This window comes from Haliaeetus albicilla, chromosome 24 (genome assembly GCF_947461875.1).
Source record: "Haliaeetus albicilla chromosome 24, bHalAlb1.1, whole genome shotgun sequence".
NCBI classification, from domain to species: Eukaryota; Metazoa; Chordata; class Aves; order Accipitriformes; family Accipitridae; genus Haliaeetus; species Haliaeetus albicilla.
This window is the reverse complement of record NC_091506.1, coordinates 24,626,719-24,651,175: the sequence shown is the minus strand read 5'-3', so window position 1 is coordinate 24,651,175 and position 24,457 is coordinate 24,626,719. Positions and strand designations below refer to the sequence as shown.

Here is a 24,457-nt window from a genome sequence, read left to right as displayed (position 1 = left end):
GGTAACACCTGTGCTTCAAACCCTGCTCTTAACATGGTTACAGGCATTGCTATGTAAAAAGCAATTTTTGTGTGGTCTTATTTTTACCTCTTTCATTTGATCCCCTTTCCTTTTGGGGTGAGGGTATAGTTTATTCCCAAATCTGTTAGCCCCTCACAAGTAAGTAGGCAAGAAACTACTTGAACAACCTCAGTGTTAATCTTTCTTAGAAATCTTCTAAAGACTCGGGTGAAAGCCAGTGTCTTGCTTGTATAACTTTCAAAGTCTTAGTCAGAGCCCATATGTTACAACCTGGAGGAAATGATGCTTGGGGATGACTAACAGAACATGTTCCTGCTGTTAATTTGGGTGTCATTCCAGAAATTTAATTCGTAAGCTCTCCCTTTCGTTTTGTTAACACATTTACTTATTAATTCCAGTCTTTGCTGTTGTTCCCCACTAAGGAACGTAATGAAGGGATAAATTTTATATTAACAAAGAGAGGTATTTGTTCACCCTACCTGCAACGAGTAGGGAGAAGCAGAGAACATACCTGTGTTAGATTAGCAGAAAAATGATTTACAGATAGGAAATTTACTTTAATGTAGCTTCCTGCCACAAACATTGTTTTGCTCCAGTCTCTCTGTATGGGTGTGTAATTTACCAAGAGTGAGGCTATAAAGTACTAATCGGGAATTATTTCCTCTTTCCAAAAAGAAGCGAATAGCTTTCAATGGTTTGATGCTTAAAACTGACCATGCAGTTATAATCTGATTTGCAACAGGAAAGCTAGGAAAATTAATGAAGAAAAGGTAGCTTACAATTTATAACCTCTTCTTAATTACTTGTTTAGTATCTGTCTGTTGGCTTGCCCTTCATAGTGGAGGATACACTGTATAACTGCAGCTCAATTAAGGCTTGTTTATCTATATGAAAGGTGAAATCATGGAGCAATCAGCCAGCCAGGCTGTATGTGTGACTGGTGGTGCTGTGCCCGAGATGCACCGCAAATGCTTGCTGTTGTGGTTTATTCCGGCAGAAGCACTCCATAAGCACTTAACCGCTGGAGCCCAGAGTAGCTGCAATAATAAAATGTCAAATTCTCAACACAGGGTTAAGGCAGCTGGCCACAGATCCATGTGGCTGCACTGGGGAATGCCTTTTGGAACCAGTCTGCTTTGTAGGCTGTGTGGCAGTGGATGCAATCTCCTATCTGCTCTTGTGTTTTGTATGACTTAGTGCTTTTTTGCTGCTGGGCACGATTCTAGCTATGGCATTGCAGTAAAATAACGGGTGATTGATGAGTTTGCGTTGTGTGGGTATTTGCAAAGCTGATACATCTAAAGCTCTGGGAGTGAGAAAGCTCGTTGTTACCGTGTCCACTCCCTCTGGTGCTCTGATTCCAGCTGTGTGGCTGACAGACTAAACTGACTATTCTTCACAGTTTATTCAGATGGAGAAACAACACAAACCAAGCAGCTATCTCGCTTCTTGCTTGGTTCTGTTTAACTTCAGTTTGTCTGGAAAAGTTAAACCAGCTCAGTGCGATTGCTGTGGACTTTTGAAGGTTGAAGTTTATTTTAGAAACCTTGGGGCTAAGTGGTAGGCTTGAGAAACTTTCTATTATTTGAGATGAAATTACAATGTCGCCTCTTGAGCCAAGACTTTGTGTCCCAACGAGGAGGGAAAGAGCCAAGAAGTGTGAATGCCTTAAAACGAGAGGGAGCGTGTAGATATCTGCAAACTAATATGGGTATCTCCTGGATCACATTGAGAGGAACGTTTTCCAAGTTTCAAGTCTCGTCTCTTGAGGAAGCTCAGAACAGCAGTAATGCCATAAATGCAGTGGAGCAGGGTGAGCAGCGAGCTTGTTTGTCAACTTGGCGTGATGGTGCTGTTGCACTTGCTGAAGCTGCGGAGGAGCAGGGCCATCACGTGTAAGTCGGCGTCCGTGAGCCTCCTTGTTCAGCTGTACGATGTTGTAAACACTGCTGCAGATAGCATGATAGTTGATGACTCCTTGGGCGAACCTGGAAACTTGCTTCATTCCCCCGAATTTTGATAAATTTGGGTTATGCAAAGGGATGCCTTAAATCCAGCTAAGTGAATTAGCTTCCTTTGGCATGACCTTTCCAAAGAATCCTGTTCCCCATCTTAAAATTTGATGTCCTAAGGTTGTTTCAGGCTTAGACCCTTACCTTCAGCATAAGGACATTTCGCCTTGTGTGGATTATATGATGGTAAATAAGTGTCTGTGACCCCAGTGAAGGTTTCTTGGGTTTGGATTAAACCCCGAGTGAGTCATGCAGTTAAACGGGTGCTTTTCTGCTTCCATAGAGTAGGAAACAGTTCAACTGTTAAGCCCTTTCAGAAACAGCTTATGCTTTAGCCAACAGCTCATGGGTCAGGTTCAGCCTGGAGGAATTTAGGAAAGGTTGTTTGTGCCCTTACAGCACCGGAGACCCTTCCCGTGGTGGGGAACGTGGCATGTGAGGGCAGCTGCCCTGCCCCAAGCCCTGCCTCTATGTCTTCCCTGCCCTCGCCTCTCCTCTCAAGTGTTAGTACTGGACCCAGGCTTTCTCCTGAGAAAGATGCTCAGCTATCATTTTGATAAAAAAAAATCCAGATTCTTTCTACTGTAGTTACAGATAAAATACATATTTGTCCTCCAGAATCACTTCGTTGCAGTTGCCCAGCTTGCTGTCTTAGCACTCTGAATTCAGACAGCAGCCCAAATGATCTGGCTCTCCTAATATGTAGAATATACAGAATATGATTGTCTGCAATGTTTGAAGGATATTTTAAAAAGTTACCCTTAAAGTAGCAGTGGAAAATTTCTCCCAGTGCTCAGAAATCTGGAAATGAGTCAAGGGGTATGGTATTACTTTTTTTTTTAATTAGAAGGTTTTTAAAAAACTGCTGGATCTGTGTTGCGGCCTTTTTCTTTCTCTGCTAGCCCACACTCTGCTCTTCCTGTCTCACACAAGGACTTGCTCCTTTTCCTCCTTAATAGCAGTGTGTCTGATTTATTCTACAGGGTTTAAATTAAGAGGAAACTCAGCAGTAGGGGAAGAAGTGATGGATTTGAAAGCAATTCTCAGGCTCTTCTGCCCTGGCTCATTAGGCAGCCTGCCTTTTTTTTTTTCTTTTTTTTTCTCCTTTCTTTTCTTTTTTTTTTTTTTTTAACATAGAAAAACCGCCTTGCTCTGGGCTGTCAGTGTTCAGCACGCTGCTTGCCTGCCTGTCCCCGGCAGCGCCGCTGGGTGCGGGGGGATCCGGGCATCGGTCCCCACGGGGCACCCCGCTGTGCCAGCCCAGATGGCTGCTGTTGCTCAGGGCTACGTTAGCTCTGATGCTGCTCTGTAAAACGTAAAGAAAACTGAGAACCTTCTCAGCGGCCACGGTGTAAAATGGAAACGCTCCCCCCATGCACACGCACCGCTGGGGAAGCAGGTTTTCTGTCTTCCAAGAAGAGGCAAAGCATCATCATTTCAACCTGGTTACTCCTCTCGTGAAGTCTCTGCGAAGAGCTGACTTGTTTGTAGCCACGGAAATTCTCGTTGCAGTATTGAGTTCTTTGCGACTGCAGATGAGGGCAGGCTATCAAAATGGCAGTGGCCTGATCCCTCTGCATCTTGGTTACAAATCAGCTGGGTGCCAATTTAATTCACTACATATATGCTCTTATAAACATCCCTAAGAGCACTGAGAAAAGGAAAATGTCTGAGGTTAAAATATGAACTAATTAATCTTTGTGATTTGTGAGCCTTTGCTTTTGTAAGTAAGAACAGTTACACAATTGTGCCTTTTAAAGAATGAAAAAGCTTCGTTTCTAGGGCAGCGGAGGGAAGCGCTCCCAGCCCGACCAGCCGTCCAGGGGAGACGAACCAGATGGTGACGGCAAAACTCCCGTTTTGCTCTTTTACATCGTGTAAAGAGGCTAGAGCGTGGATCTGAGCTGCCTGCCGTAAGGGGCTCCTTGTTGCTAACGAGGTCCAGGCGGCCCTGGAGGCTTCTGCTGCTCCGTGGGGAGGAGGAGCCGGGCTCTGCGTGCTCCTGGCAGGGTCGCTGCACAGCCTGGAGTTTAGGGTAGAGGCGCCTGGAAAACCAGACCCGTAGAACATGACATTCCTCACATTTGTAGTCTAAAAGAATAAGTGTTTCCATGCGGCCAATGTGCAGCCTGCAGAAAAGGCCGAAGGACAGCTTTAAGTCCTTCCTTTGTCGGCTTTAAAGAAAAGTCTGTAAAACTAGGCAGAACAGCAAACAAATAGCGAAATAGATGTGTTTGGTTTTTTGGAGGGCGGTATTGTTTTAATCGGTCCCCGGAGGGCTGGGCTGGGCTGTGGAGCCCAGTGTGGTTACTGGGGGACCTCCCCTGGTGGTCACTGCCGTGGCTCCAGGAGCAGCCCTGGAAGGCAGTGAGCAGTCCCAGCTGCAAAAGACAGCAGCAGCTTGGCTGTGAGGACATCCATACCTGGAAATGAGATCCTGCGGGTGCTGATCTCTTGGATAACGAGCCTCACAAAACCAAAACAAGGAGTAAATAGCTGTGTGTTGATCCATCAAGCCACGGGTGTTTTTCCGTTGTCTGAAATATTAATGCTGTCATGTAGCGTAGCATAGCACAGACATCTCTTTGTTCAGAGGCAAGTCTTTGTCTTCTTGACACGGGGTTTAAGGCGAGTGCCCTAGTTCATAAACACTGCTCATCTCTTACATAAAATATTTTATAATTGCTCTTGATACAAGCGTAAAACAAATCTAAAATTCTGAATACCCTAGCAACGCAGTGCCTTTATGTTATTTTTATCCGTTCACTACTAATAATGTCTTATTTTGGATTGTAGGACAGAAAACTCACAAAAGTAGAGAGGCAGAGGTTTAAAGAGGAAGCAGAAATGTTGAAAGGTCTACAGCATCCAAACATTGTGAGATTTTATGACTTCTGGGAATCCTGTGTAAAAGGCAAAAGATGCATCGTGCTGGTTACTGAATTGATGACCTCTGGAACACTAAAGACGTAAGTACTGTGCTCCTGGTGAGGAGGCTAAGAATAGCGATGGAAATTTTTAGAAAAATCCTACTTTCATATTCTGAAAAAAGGCATCTCCAGATAAAAGAAAAAAATGGAGCTGTTCTCTGGTGTCTGTCACTTGTCCCTGCGTTTGAACTGCATTGATCCGACAGGAAGAATTTTGGCCTCCATCTCTCTTTCCCTGCTCTCCTGTTTCAGTTATGCAACGAGAAGCTGTTCTCTGGTGTGTTTCATCTTCTGCCTGTGACGTTTCAATTTGTCAGGGTGTGTTTTTGTGATTGCTTTTGTGCTTGTATTTGCATGTTTTGTTAGAAAATTCAGATAGAATAGCACTCGAATGGTAGCCTCTCTTCTTGAACCAGAAGGTGCTCTAGGTTATCTACTAAACAATATTAATTAATAGCTTTTGGTTCTGACAATCTTGTTAAGGTTGATATAAAACAGTTGGCATGAATTCTGGAACAGATTTGCAGCCCCAATGGGAGCAGTACTCATCGCTGCATATATCCAGTGTGCTACTCTGCCAGTGCATTAGCAGGTTCTACATTTTTCCAAAATGTACCTTCCCAATCGGTATTTTAGGTAAATGGAAGAAAACGCAGGTGCATGGTACAAAGGTCAGAGTCCTGTGGTTAAAATTAAACTTCAGTATTCTTCTGATTTGAAGATATGAAACATATTCTAAAGCGTTTCTCTGCATGAAGTGAATTGCTGTACTATTAGACTTGTAAATATTTGGTTGTATTTGCACCAAAAATGGTCATTATCTTCCTCCCTAAAAATGAATGCTGTAATTCCTCCTTTGAAAAGATCTATTTCTCTCAATTTTGTGATATTTCTGAGCTGCTATTATGGCATCTAAGAAGGGGCTTTTATCCAGAATGGAGTTTCAGCTGTTCAAGCCCCTAGAATCTCTAATAACACTTCATTTTCTTTATACCCACTTCTGTCTATATTTGTGCTCTAGGTATCTGAAGAGATTTAAAGTGATGAAACCAAAAGTCCTGCGTAGTTGGTGCCGGCAAATCCTGAAGGGTCTTCTTTTCTTGCACACAAGAACTCCACCAATAATTCACAGAGACTTAAAATGTGACAATATTTTTATTACTGGACCAACTGGATCTGTGAAAATAGGAGACTTGGGCCTGGCAACCCTCAAGAGAGCTTCGTTTGCCAAAAGCGTAATAGGTAATCCTCCTGTTCCCCTTGGCGTCATTCTGTTAGTATAGTGGGTGTCTTTCTAATATCTGCCTTTCACATCTTGCGTTAGTGGCTTTTTCACTTGTAAGTTGGTAGTAGAGATTAAAATGGTTTTGTGACTGTTCCCTTTACACCACTATAAAAAACAATCAGGAGGAAATGGTATCATCTTCTTCCTTCTGTATCACAATGGTAAAACACTTCTCTTGTGTGTTCCGTAATTGAAATATTGCTTGATATCCTCAAATCCTTCTCCGCTCTCCTTCAAAAGGAGCAGCAAGGGTTCTCAGCAACCTGTGTGCATCATCCTCCTGAGAACGGGCTCGGTGCCTGCTGGACGGGGAGAAGAAAAGAGGGGGGGGGGGAGAGGGAAGAGAAAGGATGCCCTGCTCTCTCCCTAACAAGGGAGTGCTGCAAAAGCCTGGGAAAGCCCCCAGGAAGTCTTCAGCGGCGCTGGGATAGGGACGGGTACTTTTGCCGAAGGGAGAGGCAGGCAGTAGTGCCCCGCGGAGCTGGGCTTCTCTCCTTTGCAGAGAGGTTGTAGGGGAGCTGGTCTGGCTGGAACACCTTATCCCCGTTTATTGGGGAATCAGCAAAACAGGCTGCTTCTGCAGGCAACTGCAAAGCTCGTCCCTGCCTCGACGCCGTCCTGGCAGAGTTCTGCTGAAACAACGTTTGCAATTTATTAAAAATCAGTAGGTACGAAATTAAAAGAAATTTCCACTAGGATGTGCAATAGCTGATGCCCTTAGGTGGTGCCTGCGTGAGGAGTGTTAGAACCTGGGTTTGCTTGAACTGGGAGGACGTTTTCTGAATGACTGTCGAAGGAGGTCGTTTCCTTGCGAAAGTTACATTTAATGTTTTCTGTGTAAATGTAATGTTTCCCTGAATTCTCAAACATTTTGTGTTTTTAACCCAAGCTTCTGTAGCAAATCTCTCTTGTTCAGATCTGTAGGTGATGGTTCTAGGAAGCTGCAAATTCCTGAGAAATTATGCTGAAAGTAGGGGAAGTTATAATGCACGTAATTGTATTTCAGCTTACAATATAAATGGAAATTAGATTCTAGGTAATTAGAGTTAGCAAACTGATAGTGACAAACGCTGTTCCTTTACTATACATGAAAATAGCATCCTATCTTTCAAGTAGTAGTTGCTGAAATAATTATTTTAGTATCTCAGATTTTCAGAGATTATAATTGTTTACGATTATTTATACAAAAGCATTGACCTTAATGCTTAGTGAGCCCAGTATCTTTGAAGTCAAAATGATAGAAATTTTGGATATGTGCTTGGCTACCGTGGGTTTGCTCTTAACCTTGTTGATTTTAGTGAAAACATGTTGGTTTATATCTGTTAAGTTTCTCTAGTTTTTTTACTTCTAATAATTGGTGGGGTTTTTTCTGTTGAGGGTCAGTATTTCTTCACATAATTTTTTTTGCAGTATAACAATTGTCCATGGGACATAATGGAATAATATCAATAATACCAATACTGGGAATAATGTCAGTAATACCAATACAGGTTTCTGTAAAATTGGTTGTTACCACAACACTGTCAAAGCACGCTCATGTCTAAAAGAAATTCAATACCGTAAAGGGCTGCAGGTTGCTGGCGAGGTGTCTGGATTCATTTGGCAATATAACCGAGCTTATCTTTTCCATGAGTAGTGCTGCTCCCAGGAAAGAATTAGGAGGGCTTGGAAACACGGGTGAGATGAGTAATTCTGCCCCCTCCATAGATGTAGTAGCTTTAAAGGAATATTAGTAGCTGCAATTTTACATCGGCTTGAACGGAATGAAGTCAGCATGGCTGAGGTCCAGTTTTTCCCTTGCTGCGTTCGTGCCATCGCTGATGCTCGTCTGACCTTGCGGTGTATCTCTGCAGGGAGCTGAGCCAGGGCAAAACTCCTTCTGCCAAGAGGAGCTGAATAGATGCTGAGCGGCTTTACGTTTAGGTGGTCTGTTTTGTTTAAGGATACTTGTATGTATTCCTTCCCACCCCCAAGGGATGGGGGGGAAAATGTAATTTTTGTGCTATTTTGGAATGGTGTCAAGAATTTCCTTTTCTGCTTAGACTATTGCAATCACTTTTTCAGATTTGCTTTAAATGCTCCATAATTTATGAGATTCACTGCCTCTCAGTCTTGTTCCTTCTAAAACAAGGTAGCAGCTCCAAAAAACATTCTCTGTGGCAGTTGTTAACCGTTTCAGAGCAGCAGCCACTGCCCGTGTGACAGCTGGGAGAAAAACCCTAAGAGCAGGTACTAAGTTAAGCTTTCATGACACGGGTCTGGCTGATTTGCAAAGGCTGAAGGAATTAGTATCTTTGAGGTGGAAGGAACATAAACAAGGGGAGAGACTGATCCCAAATTTTGCAAAATGTATTTTAGGGGAATGCTTGTGCTGAGGCTTGTTTTGTGTTAGGCCAAGTCTACTTCAGAAAACGTGCCAAAGAAGAGTTTTTACTGACAGACACTAATTTTGAGAGACATCGTTTACGTTGCCATAAAAAACCCAAACTTAAATTAAGTCCCCAAACATATACGAGAAATATTTTTTCCTGGTATGTGTTAATTTAATTACAGTTGTGCTTTTGCTGCTGGTGTGGAGATGTCGTAACAAAAGACGGACGGACCCGCCAGGCTGCCGCATGGCTCTGGGGGGAGGTTGGGTGCTGAGGTGGCTGCTGCTGGGCTGGAGGGGCAGAGTTTGGCTGTGTCCTTCACGTAGACCAAGACCTCTCGTGGTCCTTTTGGCATCCCAGTGCTCGCGGCTCGCTGGTCTGCTCCCGCAACACGTGACTGCATTGTTCTCCTTTCCTTCATCTTTTCTAAATGTAAAAAGGAAATAAATTAGTCTTGACTCCTAAGCATAAATTACCTTACGAGATACAGTTCCTGGAATAAATTACCTAGGTGTTAATTTTTTTCCCTTTTGCTTTATAAGACCACGCTTTTCAGAGTAGTTTGCTGTGCAAACATTGCAGGCGTTGTAAGTCGCTGCATGTCATAAAGCTGCAATTTCCCATTATGAAGCAGTAAGTACAGTGCTTCACTTAATATTTATCCAGTTGCATCAGATTTCTGACACCCTAATCCCTGTTGAGTAGGACCTTATTCTGTGAGTAGCCTCACTGATTTGTCCCACTGAACCAGTGACGGAATTAGGTTTAATGTTTTGTGCGTGACTTTGTAGGTGATTTGTGATACTGCTTGCTTTCAAAGTGCTGTCTGTCTTCTGGCCGGTTGCTATGTATCTCTGGAGGAAAAAAAAAAAAGAACATTTGCATTGATAAAAACAAGACTGAAGGTTCTCGTTTCTTCTCTCCTTTTCACCACCACAAGCCTGTACACATCCCTCTCTTCACCCAGAAAAAGAAACCATTTCATGACTTCCAGTATGGTCAGGCAATGTGCCATATCTCATTTTCTTGTTAATTTTTGAAGTTTTGATACTTTTTTTTTTCCACTTCCTCTTCCTCCTTGTGTTATTACCAGTGAGCCATGGGTATGTAAGTGTGTGTGTTGACTTTGGGTTTCTTCCCTGGAGGAGGATGCTTGAGCTTATTCTAGTTACTTCCCTCTTTTGAAATAATCTTGCATGCACCCTTACATAGCTGTAATGGGCACACTCCTTATAGGCGAAAAAGGTTGTGGTTAAAGCTGTTTAGACTTCATAAAAAATTTACATTCTTTTTGTGCATGTTTGTGTAGGTACACCAGAATTTATGGCTCCAGAAATGTATGAGGAACACTACGATGAATCTGTGGATGTCTATGCTTTTGGAATGTGCATGTTGGAAATGGCTACCTCAGAATACCCTTACTCAGAATGCCAGAATGCTGCTCAAATTTACCGGAAAGTAACCTGTGTGAGTAAACGTCCTTAATTTGTATTGGGATTTTGTAATTTGAAGGTTTAAAAACATATTTCGATGAGGTGTTGGTACTATCGAATGTGTAGTGTGTTGAGAGTGTCCGAGCTCTGGGTTACACAAACCTGTTGCAGGTTTATTTGTAAGCTTGCATTCCCATGGTTGGATTGTGTTAGACTGTACTGCAGCTGTGTAAAATATCTTCAGTAATCTTTGTTGCTGATTTTGTCTCCATCAGCCAAAAATACATAAAACTTGGGAAGAATGAGCAGGGAACATTCTTTGCTCTAGTTTTGCCTCCTAAATGGGGACTTTTCAGACTTGACCAAGTTTCCTACAAAGCTAAAATGACTAACTTTTTGGTTACAGCCTAAATACTTATTTATATGGTGGAGGATGTTTGATTCAGATTTCCAGCACAGATTCCCTCTGTTTGTATGTGTAACAAACTATCTGAAGATATAAAAGGGAAAAGACAGCAATGTTTAGTTTTGGAGTCGGCCAGAGGAGCTTTATATCTGCATTTTGGAATTCTGTGAGGTCTGGTAATCCCCAGACAGGAACCATGGAAATGGGTTTGCTGCATTTTCAGGTGAGGTTAGGCTGGAGGAGAAGTCAATCTAAAATAATTTCTACACTGAATAAGATACCCTCTCCAACATTCTCACCCCCAGATGATAAATGTATTTGTCTACATGAGCTGTACTGCAAATGCCTGAAAAAACTCCTGAGTCTGTAAGATGCTATCAGATTGCAAATCACTGACTGCAGAGAAACGAGACTTGCCAAAGGCTTTGGCAGCTGTGGTTATATTCTGTTCTATTTGGTTCAATGAAACCAAGAGTTACAAGAGGTTTTTTTCAGGATAGGTTATGTCCAACAGACTGGCTTGTCAAAGATTTTCCCAGGTACTTCTTTCCATCTGGTCGCTACAAAAGAAGATAGTGAGCTGTGTGGTTTGGCCCTCGTGCATCACCTAAAGATGCAGTCTGCACACTCGGGATGTGAAGAGGGTAATCCTCGGAAGAAAGCTGCACTAAAATTTGCAGAGATTAGCTACAGATAAGGTTGCTTTTATTTCTTTGACCTATAAGGTAGAAAGAGTAATTAGGCTTACATCTCTCAGTCTCCAAAAGTGTGGTCCCAAAATTAGTGTGTATTCCTCTTGATCCAACTGCTTGTTATGAGCAAAAAGATTCCCAAATGAAAGTTAGTAGTAACTGGTTGATTTAGAAAGGTGATTGGGACCACTTGCCTTCTCCAAGAGGTTTAGTGAATCAGGCTAGTACAAATATGGTTCTGTGAAGTCCTGCAGTCAGCAAACACTGCTCGAGGTCAAACCTGCATTTCCTGATTTGCTGTATGCTAACTCTCACACTGGATATAGAGATGGTTTCATCAGATACCCAAACACTCGCATGTGCCAGGTGATGGGTTTACATGCAATTTAATTTTTATAGGTATAGTTTGTGTTGTTCAGTATCTGTCTTTTCCCCCCATTGAAGACCGGGATGCCGGGAAGTTGGTGCTCTTGTTGTAGATTGCTGTACTACCCAGCTGTGATGGTGCTAACCTGGTGGGAGGGGGAGGATGCAAACGATTTGGGAGTCTGTGTTTAAAAGTTGAAGTTGGTATCACAACGCACAGGAGGATGTCCCTGCTGGAAGTGGGAGAGATGCCATGACTTTCTGAAAGCAGGAGGACACGTCTGAAGAGGGGAAGCAGCTTTCTCAAATTTTTGTGTAAACTGTTGCAAGCTGACATTTGTAGCTTGGTAAAGCTGAATCTTTCCCAATGGACTGGAACCCTGATTTCTGGTAGTTTAACTCTTCTTAGAGTGTTTCTTTCAACCCATAGCTACTCAGAAATAATAATAATAAAAAAAAAAAGCATGAGAAGCTGCTCAGCAGTGCAGTTAGGTTCGTCACTATGGCTGGAGCCGGTCCCTATGGTGCTGTAGGGACAGGAGTGTGAGCAGAGGTGGGTCTGCGGGTTTACTGACTGCGCACCTCGTGCTCCGCGCCTTGGGCCAGCTGGAAACGCGTGCTGCGTCTTCTCCAAGAATGAAGTACGTTTGATGGCTCAGTGGAGTTGCTTGCCTGAATCCTTATGAGCGTGGCCGCTTGTTCCACATGGTTATTCCATGGTGCTTTACCACATTGTTATTCCACTCGCTCCTCCCTGACAAGGAAGTTTCTTTCGTTTGGCACAGCGGCTTGTTGGCTTCATTTAGATATACAGTCCTTCGGGTGTCCTCCAAATGCCGTCTTTGTAGGTAGCTTAGGAGACATCTCCTTGGGCTGTAAAGCTTCACATGGTGACAACAGGCATCTCTCCTAGTTTTAGGCTCTGGGGCCTCATCTCCTGAATGTGATACCAGTCTTGTAACCCTAGATACTGCATTGCTTTCCTGGGAAGTGTAGGGTGTGTTACTGGCTGCCTTGGACAGGCATTGCATGAGCAGCGTGCCTCATTTGTTTGTGCACCTTCCGTCACGGTTAGCTGATGTTAAGGCGACCTGAGTATATGTGTATGCGTTTAGAGCCACAGATAATGTAGATATCTTCCATTGCTCCACATACCCAGAGAAACCCTGTGTACAACTCTTAGCCATCTGGAATATTGGTAATTAAGACTTCGTAAGACTCGTAAGCCTCATTTATCAAAGCAATATCCAAGATGGCAAAGAATAATGATTAATCAGAGGATTCCTAATTAGATGTTGTATTTCAATTTGCAGACTTAAGTAGTCATTTTTTTAAACACCGGTGAAAGCCTGAGCCAACTCATTGTCTGTGGCAATAACCTTTACATAGCTGAGGATTATATGGTAAATTACTGTAACTTTGAAAAACTGGTCTTATACTAGCAACTTTAGGGAGAGGGGAAATAATGTTTATCGTGAAGACCAAGTAATGGTGGAGAAGCTGTCGAAAGGTCACTTTATAACTTGGAAGGGGTGCTTTTGAAACAGAACTGTCTAGCAGGGAAAGCTGAGGCAGCAGGCGTCAGGTGCAGGCACGGCGGGTGTGTTCACTGCCTTCTGCAGCCGAACTGCGGGCAGCAGCAGTGGGAGCAAAGGTGCTGGGGCTCCTTAGATGGAAAAATGGGCATTACTGTCGTTCCAAGGAAAGGGTTAACCAGCTCCCTGTGGAGAGGGAAAAAGCCCTGTCGCATGCCATGAGCTGCATGAACTGTCAGGCGGGAGGAGGAGCAGGGGGTGGACCTCTTGGTGAGGGTGCAAGAGGAGCAGCAGCACCCTGGGGGAGATCCTCCACCCCAGAAGGAACCTCTCTGGTGGGCTCCACAGCTTCTCGAGAGGAGCTGCGTCCGCGGAAGAACTGGCGACAGCAAAGGACCCCGCTTCGCCCCGCGTGAGTCGCCCGGCCGGCGCGGCGGGGGCTGAGGGAACCCGCTGCGGAGGTGTGACGGTTAGGGTCTGGGGTCCTGGGCCGGCGCCCTGCCGCGAGGGCTGCCCTGTGAGCGGAGCGGCGGCCACTTGCAGACGGAAAAACTTGAAAACCACTTTTCATGCAGCGTTAGGGTCGCTCACACGGCAGCTGTTGCTAGCGCTGGACCGAAATACAGCACAGAAATGGAGCGTAGACTGAAACCAAGAGGCTGAATTAGACCGTTTTCGTCCCAGCCATAGATGCGGTTTGGAGCTCTCACTAGAGCAGAAGGTGGCCCTGACCTTCTCAGGTGGGGGCGACCAGTGGTGCAGTGCTCCTGAACACTGTCACGTATTTCAGCTTGTCAGTGAGAAATCAACTTAATTTTTGATGAAACTGGTTTTTTGCACCAGAAATGTAAACACTCTTTCTAGTGTTTTAAATTGAGGGTCAATGTAATGTAAAAACGTGATTAGTGTGTCTAGTTTCCTGATACTTCTATTTTAAAAATATAAAATAAAATAACTCACTTCTGCCTTGGGCTCAGCATCGTGAGGGCAACCACTGGAGGTGCTGAGAGCATCTGAAGGGGTGGGAATTGCTTGCCAGTGTTTGCATCAAGCAAGCAATTGCTTAATAGTGAAGGTAGGATAACCACCTTATCCTTCAGACTGCCTCTTACCTTACTTTGGAGTATGCTGGGCTGCACGTTCCCTCTGCTGCCCAGCACAGTCAGTGTACTACTTTGGTTTTGCCATTAAAATATCTTCTTTTGTTGTTTCTACTCTGTGTCCTAACATTCCATCAAACTCTTGCCTGCTAATAGGATGCAAGATACTTCTGAAGTCATAGCTGTTCCAAGTCACATGCATTGGTAGTCCTTATTGGTACCGAAAATAGAAATGTTACCTTTCTGAGACAGTACTGTTTTAAGATGCTATGCATTATGCATGTCTGTAGTGTAAGATTATTATACTTATTTATTTCAGTGACCTTTTATTCTGCCTGACCATATTCTCATGGCTTAAAAATGCTGCTTTAGTTTTCCACTTTTGGTTTTGCATATGTTTAACTGTATGTATATAATAGTCCAGCATAAAGTGGCAGTCATTTTCAAAATGTACAGAGGGGTTCATTTCTTTGCCAGATGAGACATGCTTGTTATGACTTGTCACCTCTCTCTCTGTCCTTTCAGCCTGAATTACAGAGTGTAAATGTAAAAAAAGTGAATATGTAACATAAATAGAAAATCCATGTTTTTCAAGCAACAGGTCCAAGCCACATTTACTGCAGTTAGCTTTGAAGTGATTTCCTAGTCAGCATATTTGCAGTGACCTTCATTCTGATGCCATAATCTCATTTTTCATGCATAACTTGATGTTTTTTCTTAGTCAGATTTTTTTTGTGTTTAATCATTCTGCCAAGTGATTTTGATGTAGACAATAGTGATGAAACATCGGAGTCTGTGACCTTCCCATGCAGCTCCGGTCCAATGTTTTCTTACACATGCACTGCAGAATGCACAGCAGACCAGCTGTATCTGCCGGGGGTTCATGGCGACCTCGTTGGGTTTAGCAGCACAAACCTGCGCTTTAAAACAACCCACATGTTTATAGTGTTCTGGTTTGCATTTTCAGTTTTCTTATTGCTGCTTTTTTATAAATGTATTGAATGTTTTCACAGGATTTGCAGGCTATTTTCTATATCGCTCATACAGGCAGAATAAATGCTACAGCTGTAGCACAGCACCAACAGCCAAATAAAGTTACGAATGTCATTGCATTGACTTCTTGTGTGTTTCTGGTATCTTCTTAGATCTGTAGATAATCTTCTTAGATTAGCTTTAGGATTGAGTACCATTTTGGAGTGAGAGATGGGTTTATAATTGCACACAGTGATCTTGTTGCTGAATGTTGTGGAACAAAACCCTGACAAAACTGAGAACTTATCTTCACTTTATTGACTTCAGGAAGTGTGTGGTAGCATGGAATTTCAGTTGGAAAGATGGTTTCAGCTTTTTTGGAAGAAGGTTTTTCACTTTTCTAGGAACTACATGAGTCTAGAGACCACCTTCAGGTAGAAGGTGGAGTTTTAGTCCAAAGCAGACTGTATTTAGGCTAGGAGGGCACCTTCTAGGTGAGAGGAAAGCCTTTAGAAAAATTACTGACTGACATGGGTCAGACTTAACGTTGACTTGTCTGGCATACACTGTGCATCCTATAAAGCATTACGTGTTACTCTTTCAAAAGAGTGCTCTGCTGATGGAAAAATGACAAATGGCTATTTTTAGACCTCTGAAAAACAAGCTTCACATTTTTGCCCCCAACATGGAGGTTAAAATTTTAATGTCCTATATGTGCCTGACTGTGGACTCAACCATCTTATACTGGAGTGCAATGTATTTCAAACCTAATCACTTCAGAAGGAAGGTGAGGAGACTAAGTGGTGGTGAGGGATTCAAAGTAAATCATCCTGTTTGAGACAGAGAAATTCTTGAAAGGGAGTTTATTTGATCTTCTCTCATTTTGCTCTTGGATTTTATATATATATATATATATAAGCATTTAAAGAATTTGTATGAAAATATCCCCATGCACCTTATATCAACCAGTTAGCCCTGCATTTCAAATGCAGTGGTGTTGAATTTACTTTTGTTTACAAGACAGCTGTACAGTTTTCAAACTGTCATAGATAATTCCTTGGCTAATATACTTTGAATTTTGGTGCCATGTTTCCTTGGGAATGCTCAGGAAAGACAGATGGCTTTTGTATAAATGAATGAGATGAGTCCTTTGACTGCAAATAGAAACCTGCGTTTCGCATAAACCCCCTTCATTGTCGGGAGGCTTGTAAGCACCAGGGCACAGCGCTGTAGGGAGGGTTTGCAGCATTAAAATGAGATGGCCCTGGAGATTTTAATGAAGAGTAAGGAGCAAAAACATACTATAGCATATGGGCATTGAGAAAACACTTTGGCGAAGCAGTTCTGTTCAGTACTTCACTGTGCATATTTTGTCCTTGTTTGGTTTAGTCATTTATTCATAGCTTAGCTGTTCAGTAGATAAATACAATAGATGTTCAGAGAGGAGTCAGTATTCCTTCAAAAGATGTTGAAAATAAAATGGTGTTTGGAGGAGTTGCCTTTTTTTTTTTTTTTTGTGGAAGCAATTTGTAAGGTCAAAAATCGGTATCAGTCATCAGGGATCTGTCAAAAGGACCATTTTCAGGCAAACCTAATTTCTAGATTCCCAACACGTCCTGCCCCTCCATCCCAGTCATGTCAGAGTTCAAGCTGAACCACGTAACTGAAGATCGTTCGTGAATTCTGGAAAAGAAAATTAAATCGAGATATACTGTGATATGCCTTATGCTCTTCATGTCTCTCGTGTTCAGTCTGTGTTAAGATAGCCATGAAGTGCTCTGCAATTATAAAAAGCAATTGGCAGGTTCCCTTGAGTGTGTAGATACGTGAGCGATATATTCCTCTAGGTAGCTGAAAGCTCTTCAGGTAGTATGGTGAAAGTTGCCTCTACTGCTTTGTTGGGGGGGGGGGGGGGTGTTGGTGTTTTGCAGGGGGGTTGGGGTTCTTTTTTTCTTCCCTTAGTTAAATTGATACCGATTCATGTTTGTGGGATATTTTTCAGTAAACATTAAGCTATAGCAGATGATGGTCTTTATTACCCATTCTTCCTGACAAGTGACACTAAGATAGAAATCAATGGTTTCCTGTAGCAAACTGGAGTGTTTGAAAATGGAGAGATTTGTCCTATTGCTTTCCATTGTGAATTACCGAAGATTTCTTCAAATTCCTCCCCATCTGAGAGCATGATAGGCTCCTGTAGCTTTAGGGTGTATTAGGGTATAGAGGATTCATGCTAAATATGTTTTTTGGTACTTCTTTGTTTTCTTCCATTTCTAACCCAGGTATCAGAGCTCTCTCAAGAAACACTCTTTGACACACTGTGCTGTGCTTTTGCTTGTTTTGAGCAAGCCTGGGCTTTGGTAGGCTAGGCACTCCCTACCATTTGGACACATTTTTCTAATATACAAAATTTGAACCCTCATCTCATAAGTAAGATGTAGGTTGCTTAAGCAAATAATTCTTTTTAGTAGGTCACAGCCAGCCAGCCAGATGTACGGATTATTTTGTTTTGTTCCCACAAGAAAGGTTTATTTGGATCTCAGCAGCTCTCTGCCTAGGCAAAACTGGGAAGCTGAGTCTTTGTATGACTATTCTGTCTTCCCCTCCCCAAAATCTATGAATTACATATTTCACTCTCAAGTTTTAAGACAAAAAGGGAGTGGTTGACCTGAAATAAATAAATAGATCCAAGTTTAAAGTTGAATCTGAGGCTTGAATGGCAACAGAATGTTAATAAAAAGATAAAAGTATAATCTGATGTTGGAATACTCAGAAATTCTCAGAGAGGTGCCAGCCTTTGCTGAAATTCATCCATAAAATTTATTCAACACTAAATTCAATGAAGTACTTGCAGACACTTTCTGAAACCCCTTTTTTTTTTTTTTCTTATCCAAGGCAGCATCAGGTGAGCCAAAAGTCCACTCTTCAGGTCTCCTTATCTGCCACTGCATGATCCATTATTTACTGTTCTTTCAGGGTGAAACTTTAAAAGGATTTGGATGGAGTTAAATGTCCAAATCCCATTCAGTTATGTACTTAATCAGATTCTGGGGTTTTTTTTTAGATAAAGGATATCATGTTTCCTTTTTATTCTGCTTATTGACTTCATTGGAAATACTTGGGTCCTTAAGTAATAGGGTCTAACTGCAGAATCTGTTCCCAAATTAATTTTGTGAAATTTTCGTCCATATCCATCTTGGTTTAGTAGGTGGAGATGTTACGTGATTTTAAAACAGAATCAGGTTTTTTTGTGATTGAAGCTGAACATCGCAAAAAAAAAAGGATAACTTCTTGCGTTGCCACTCTTGTCATCTATAGCTGAATATATACATGAAAAGTATTCAGAGGAAATCTTCTGTTGAATGGAATGGCATGAGTTACCAGCGTTACAGATATTGGGTATCTGTTAGTTGCTGCTACATCGTTTGACAAGGAGAGCAGTAGGGTGGCTCACTGGGAGTGATGGCTGTTCCTACGGGAACATCCCTTCCTCCCCGTCTGCAGCCTGGCATCAGTAGAAATGGTCAGCCTGGGCTTTGAAAATGCACAGCTGCATGTGTTAACTGCCCGGGTGTTCCTGGTAATTAGTTTTTTAGTTTATTTTGATTACATGTACAGAAAGATGATATAATATATAAACTGTTGGTAAAGATATATGTTATTTTAATTAAGAGGCTACATACCCTGAGGAGGATCATGCGGAGTTAAGATATTGGTCCTGAAATATTAGAAAGCAGGGAGAGAGGACCTATGACTGCCCTACCCCACCTAACCTGAAAGAAATGCAAACTGTTCTTGTTGCACCTACGTCGAGCCAGAGCTCTCTGTGTGGAGAAGCGGATTCCGCTTCTCTATGTTTTCTTCTGCAATGAACAGTTGGGTTTTCTCCTTGAAAGGCCATGCTCATAGGTTAGCTGTTCCACATCTAGAACTGAGCACTTTTCCCAGCAAAAATGTTAACATTTGACAGAGATTTAACTTGATTTATAGGTTACACCTGCTCTGCCACTCATTCCCGATGAGAGTCTAACAATGCGCAGGGGAAATGCAAGACCAACACAGAGCTGTTGGGCATATTCTCCTGCTCCCCTGCTTGGTTTTGGGGTTGGTTTGGGGGCTTTGTTGGGGGAGCGGGGTATTGGAGAGTGTTGGAGACATAGAAAAGCAGAAGATTTATGGGAAACAGGAATATTTCAAGGTATTTTTGACTCATTTGTGAAGCTGGCTGCCTGAAGAAAAACCCGATTATTTGTCTTTATTCATTTAGTGTTTTGAGAGTTAAGGCAAAAAACATAAAAGGAATAATTTCAGAAAAGAGTTATTTTGCAAATTGAAAATTGGCTGTTTCTTGACTATTGCCTTCAGAGTCACAGGATATAAAGGTAAGGTTTGCAAAGGTTAGTAAAGAAAAAGGGAGATTTGCCCTATGTATGGCTGAGTTCATGTACAAACTAGTATGCTTATTTTGAAGTGCAATGGTACTTAGAAATACGGTAGCCCTAAATTTTCAGCTCAATTTTGCATTAAGACTAACAACTTCAAAGTATTAGTTAGTCCAAGGGTTGAATGGACTGTAAAATGTAAGAAAAATGTCCTTAATGAAGAGCTATAATGTAATTCTTTTTCAGACTGAATTGTTTTTCTGTGTCCTTTTAGGGTATAAAGCCAGCAAGCTTTGAGAAAGTTACTGATCCTGAAATCAAGGAGATAATTGGGGAGTGCATTTGCAAAAATAAAGAAGAAAGGTTTGTTTCAATTAATCAAGTTTTGTATTAAATAATGTGTATGCAGGTGTTTCAAAGTTGTCTGTGGATTTTTGTTCTGGCCTCTGGGTCTCTCCTGTGCAAGAGAAAATGCAGAATGGAACTGCAAATATGAATGATTGCCTGCTTTCCTGCCATGTAATGTCAGGATAATTGAATAAATGCCATCGTTGTGTCTCTCAACCTCTCAGCTTCAAAGAATAAGGTCAGAAAGCATCGTTGTGGACATGTGAGCTAGTGTGTTCTAGCACATTCTGGCATAGCTGTCCGTAAAAATCTCACTCAGGAGGTTCTGTGTGGAGCATCACGTGTGGTGGAGGTCGACCACGAACGTGACGTAGTAGATTCACCACAAGCTGCTGTAGCAGATTCCATTACTCATTAGCTTCTGGATATGGAGACAAATTGTGCCTAGTTTCCAGCTTTGGTTTTAAAACCTGATCTTCTTATGCTGGCCTCTCCTAAATGAGTGTGTCTACTGTTCAGTATTTCATAACTTTCACAAATAGAGTTTTTAGGGACCTCAACTGACTACCTAGAGGGAACCTCTTTTCTTAGTACTCTTTAGGCTCAGATGCTCAAGGAAAGTTGAGCAAAGCTATAATCTGCATTTCTGTACATACTTATGGTGTAGGAATATAGCTGACGCTTTGCGAAATAGGAAACGTCATTTTTTCAGCAGTCCTCAGTAACACGGGAAATACTGTGTCTTTTTGCTAAGACGACAAATTTGTTATGGATGAACACCAAACATACTGTAAATGTTTTCACCTTCAACAGCCGTTTCTTGTCACAAACCTCTTGCAGCATTTGAATATTCTTTATATCCATTGCAGATACGAAATTAAAGATTTATTAAGCCATGCCTTTTTTGCTGAAGATACTGGGGTAAGAGTGGAACTTGCAGAAGAAGACCATGGTAGGAAATCCTCTATTGCCTTAAGACTCTGGGTAGAAGATCCTAAGAAACTGAAAGGAAAACCCAAAGATAATGGAGCCATTGAGTTTACTTTTGATCTGGAGAAGGAAACTCCTGATGATGTTGCACAAGAAATGGTAAAATAAACTTCTCCTGACAAAAATGTATATATATAAAGTAGTGCATAAATATCAAAGGACAGCAGGAACGAGTCTGGTAAAGGTCCTTCCACTTAAACTGTTCCAGGTGTCTAGTTTAAACAGTTTGCGTTGATTTTAGAATGAATGCTGCAAGAAGGGGGTAAATGGGGAAGAACTAAGAACTGAAAACTATTGTTTACCAAGTATGAAAACAGATTCATGAAGTGGCATTTCAGATAGCTTAGGAACCATAGAGGTCTTTTCTACTTTTATATTTTGGAAACTCTTCTGCCAATTTCTGTTAGCTGTTGAATGTCTTTAAATTTGTTTGGAATCTGTTTAGTTTCAGACAGCAGCTTGAAATAAATTAGAAGAGTTCAAAAGTTCAATCACAAAATATTCTGCACTGAATTCTTCAAAACACTTCTTTCCATCTTTTCTGTTGATGTTGCTTAGGAGGAATGTAGATGAGGAAAGTATGTGGTCAGCTACTCTATCACCAAACATAAATAGGAAACTAGATTCAAGCCCACTGCACGGAGTTAGGAATAAGCTTTGGATTTTTTAACAGATAGGTTTAACTTGGTGAATTTCTTCATAACTTACGGGGTTTTGTTAGGAAAACTATTCTGTGTTCCAGTTTCACTATATAGTCCTTGAACTCATATTTTAATGATGTCTTCGCTGCAGTTGTTTAGGTTTTCTAACGTCATGGAGACAGAATCAGTAAGCACCGAGTGAAGGGTCTGAATTTTTGTGCACTTGCAGAAGTGTTCCTATTATAATCTAAATCCCAAGGGATCCCATTTAATGATGTTGTCATCACCACTCCTGTTCTTCTTAGGAGACACTCATTTTGGTAATGTTGCCTTACTGTGCTTGGACTCATCACCAGATACTCCAAATTTAGTGGGAGAAATTCAGGCTCCTCTGTCTTCTTGTCATTAGTTTGCAGTAGGTCCAATATTTTTCGAGCAATGTATTGTTACAGAGCTCATTTCATTTAAAAGTTGCTCTGATACAGTTACTTGCTGTTATATTTTGCTTTTAAATATTCATGGAAATATTTGGAATTTTGAACTTCTGTAGGTTACTTGGCCCATAGTTGTGATACTTTGTTTTGAAGAGGAAATAATTCTTGTAAAAAGTGTATTTAAAAGGATCACTACCAAACTACTGTGATACTATACCCTTTCCCAAATAACTTTAAAACCTGTGTTTTACTATTACATTAACAGTTACCTAAGTGACTGCATATGAAATGCTTTCAAACTTGAGTCTGTTGGGGGGTTGGGCAAAGGGGGACATTCATTCCTAAATGTCTTTTTCTAGCCCTTATGAATTGTGGAACACCAAAGCCATGTGCTTTCATCAATTTGTGTTGGTTTATGTGCTGTGGAAGAGAAGAATGCAGGAGACCTTTTGAGTACAGGGAATTATTTATCATTATCGATGGGTTTGCAGTAGTCAGGCATTGCAGCCTGTCCAAACGAGGTGGGCAAAAGGAACTTGAAACGTTCTGGTGGGTTTGCAACCTGGAGTTACCTTTCCCAACCAGCGGGTACTGTAAAATAGCATGTCTTCATTAAACTTTAACCATTCTTTATATAGTGATGTAGGAATAAGAACTGTTTAAAAAAAATTGTTATTGTGGCAGGTTTTCAGTGCCTTCCCATTAAGCTTTGTCATGAAGAATCTACTGGGCACGTTAGTACCGTACAAGGTTCTCTGGACCTATGTGGTGGTTCTCTCGAGTAACTCCCTTCTGTCGTTAGCATTTGCTGGATCATCGGTTCAGGAATGTCAGTAAGGTCTGAGGGCATAGGCAGTGGAAAATACCCATATCCATCTGCAGCAGTATTTTAAGCTGCTTTGCAGCTATTAATTTTAAACAGCAAAAATCTAAGCTGTAAAACTGTCTCATGTTTGGGCAAGAGCAAAGAAGGAAAACTTCTAGATTTCCTCCATGTATATAAGCGCTTCCAAATCTGTAGAATATGCATGTTAAGAATCTAGGGAGAGCAGACGAATCTCTGGTGGGTCGTTATTAAACTAAAATCCATACCCTGTGCTGTAGGAGATTATGCAAACAAATAGAACAAAGATGAATTTCCATTTTATCTGTTGAGCAGTTGAATTCTGGGAAAGTCTGGTCCCCTTTTCAGTTAAATGTGAACAATCTGCATTTGACTCGATAGGCTTTTTCTTTATAAAAAGTCAATCAGTACTGACTGACATTACCATTTAAGAGAAGTTAATTTGGGACAAAATTCTGTTAACATCTTTTCCTTCATGACTTGTGATATCAAGCACAGCAATTTGGGACACTGTGTATACTGGAAAGGTTAAGGCAATAAATTCTGATTTAGGGGTAGTATGGTTTACTCCAGTTGCATTCCTCAGAGAACACTTTTCAAAGGTGGTTTTTTCCTCTTTTGACTATTCTGTTAGTCTTTCCAAACAAACCAAAAAAAAAGGGAACCTATCTGCAGTTAAACTTGCTCTCTTCTTCTCAATGGATGTTAACTGGTGAACAAATTGACCCAATATATATTCATGTCTTAGAAATACATATTATTGTTTTAAAATGCATTACGGATAGAATTTTTCTTCAGAAAAGCCCCCATCAAGCTCCTGAGTTCCTGTTCCTGTGAGGAGTAAATTTGTAATTCATGTTATTTCAAACTGTTGTTTTCTCTGTTAGGAAGAGATTCGAGTAATACGTGTGTGTGCACACGTGTGCGTGCACGTCCATGCACACATAATCTTGCTAAGTTTGTGCCTCCTCTGTAGATTGACTCTGGATTTTTTCATGAAAATGATCTCAAGATAGTTGCGAAGTCAATACGTGACAGAGTAGCGTTAATACTATGGAGAAGAGAGAGAATTTGGCCTAGGATGCAGTCAGAGGAACGTCGGGACTCGGAATGTCTGGAGAAGTTGAAGACGCCGCATGCACAGCAGGTCCAGGTCACCTACCTTTCTCACACTGGTCACCATGTCCTCTCGGAGTCGGAGGAGCCTGAGGCGGACCAGCATCCCTTTCAGCAAAACCTGCCCACCAGCGTCACGTCTGTTGCATGTAAGTCTCGTGTTGGTTTTGTGAGCACACAGTGATGAATGTCAGAGGGTAAATAATAATATAGTATAATATAATCTGAGCTCAGCAGTGAGATGAGCTGCTGTGCATGTTTTTGCACAGTAGGTCAAAGAACACAAGTGTCTCAGATGCATAACAATTTTGAAAGAAATAAAGCTTCAAGAAAAATTGAAAATAGAGATAGCTCCTCCTTCAGTAGCAATAAATGCAGGAAACATAATATATTTGTAAATGGAAAAGCAAGCAGACCTGCTGCTAGACACAAAAAATACGTGTTTTCTGTGCCAGGTGGTGGGATCAACACTAAGTTTGTGTGAAACACAATTTCAGAGCCTGCAGAAGTTGAATTGGCACCAAAGTGGTCAGAGCAACTGGTGGCTTATTCAAATGATGTTGGCAATGTGGAGATGT

The 24,457-nt window shown here is 41.7% G+C and overlaps 1 protein-coding gene across 14 annotated transcripts in view; it reads left to right on the top strand.

Annotated features, from left to right (window-relative positions):
- WNK2 (WNK lysine deficient protein kinase 2) overlaps positions 1-24,457 on the top strand; it is a 118,495-nt gene that overhangs the window by 36,812 nt on the left and 57,226 nt on the right. For all 14 annotated transcript variants that reach the window (XR_011322032.1, XM_069769880.1, XM_069769871.1 and 11 more), the window contains exons 3-8: positions 4,830-5,002; positions 5,985-6,205; positions 9,930-10,087; positions 19,781-19,869; positions 20,724-20,943; positions 23,740-24,028. Coding sequence is in view for 13 of the 14 variants with exons in the window: in XM_069769880.1 (XP_069625981.1) it covers positions 4,830-5,002; positions 5,985-6,205; positions 9,930-10,087; positions 19,781-19,869; positions 20,724-20,943; positions 23,740-24,028 (1,150 nt within the window). In the remaining variant the exon portion in view is untranslated. The remainder of the gene's footprint in view (positions 1-4,829; positions 5,003-5,984; positions 6,206-9,929; positions 10,088-19,780; positions 19,870-20,723; positions 20,944-23,739; positions 24,029-24,457) is intronic.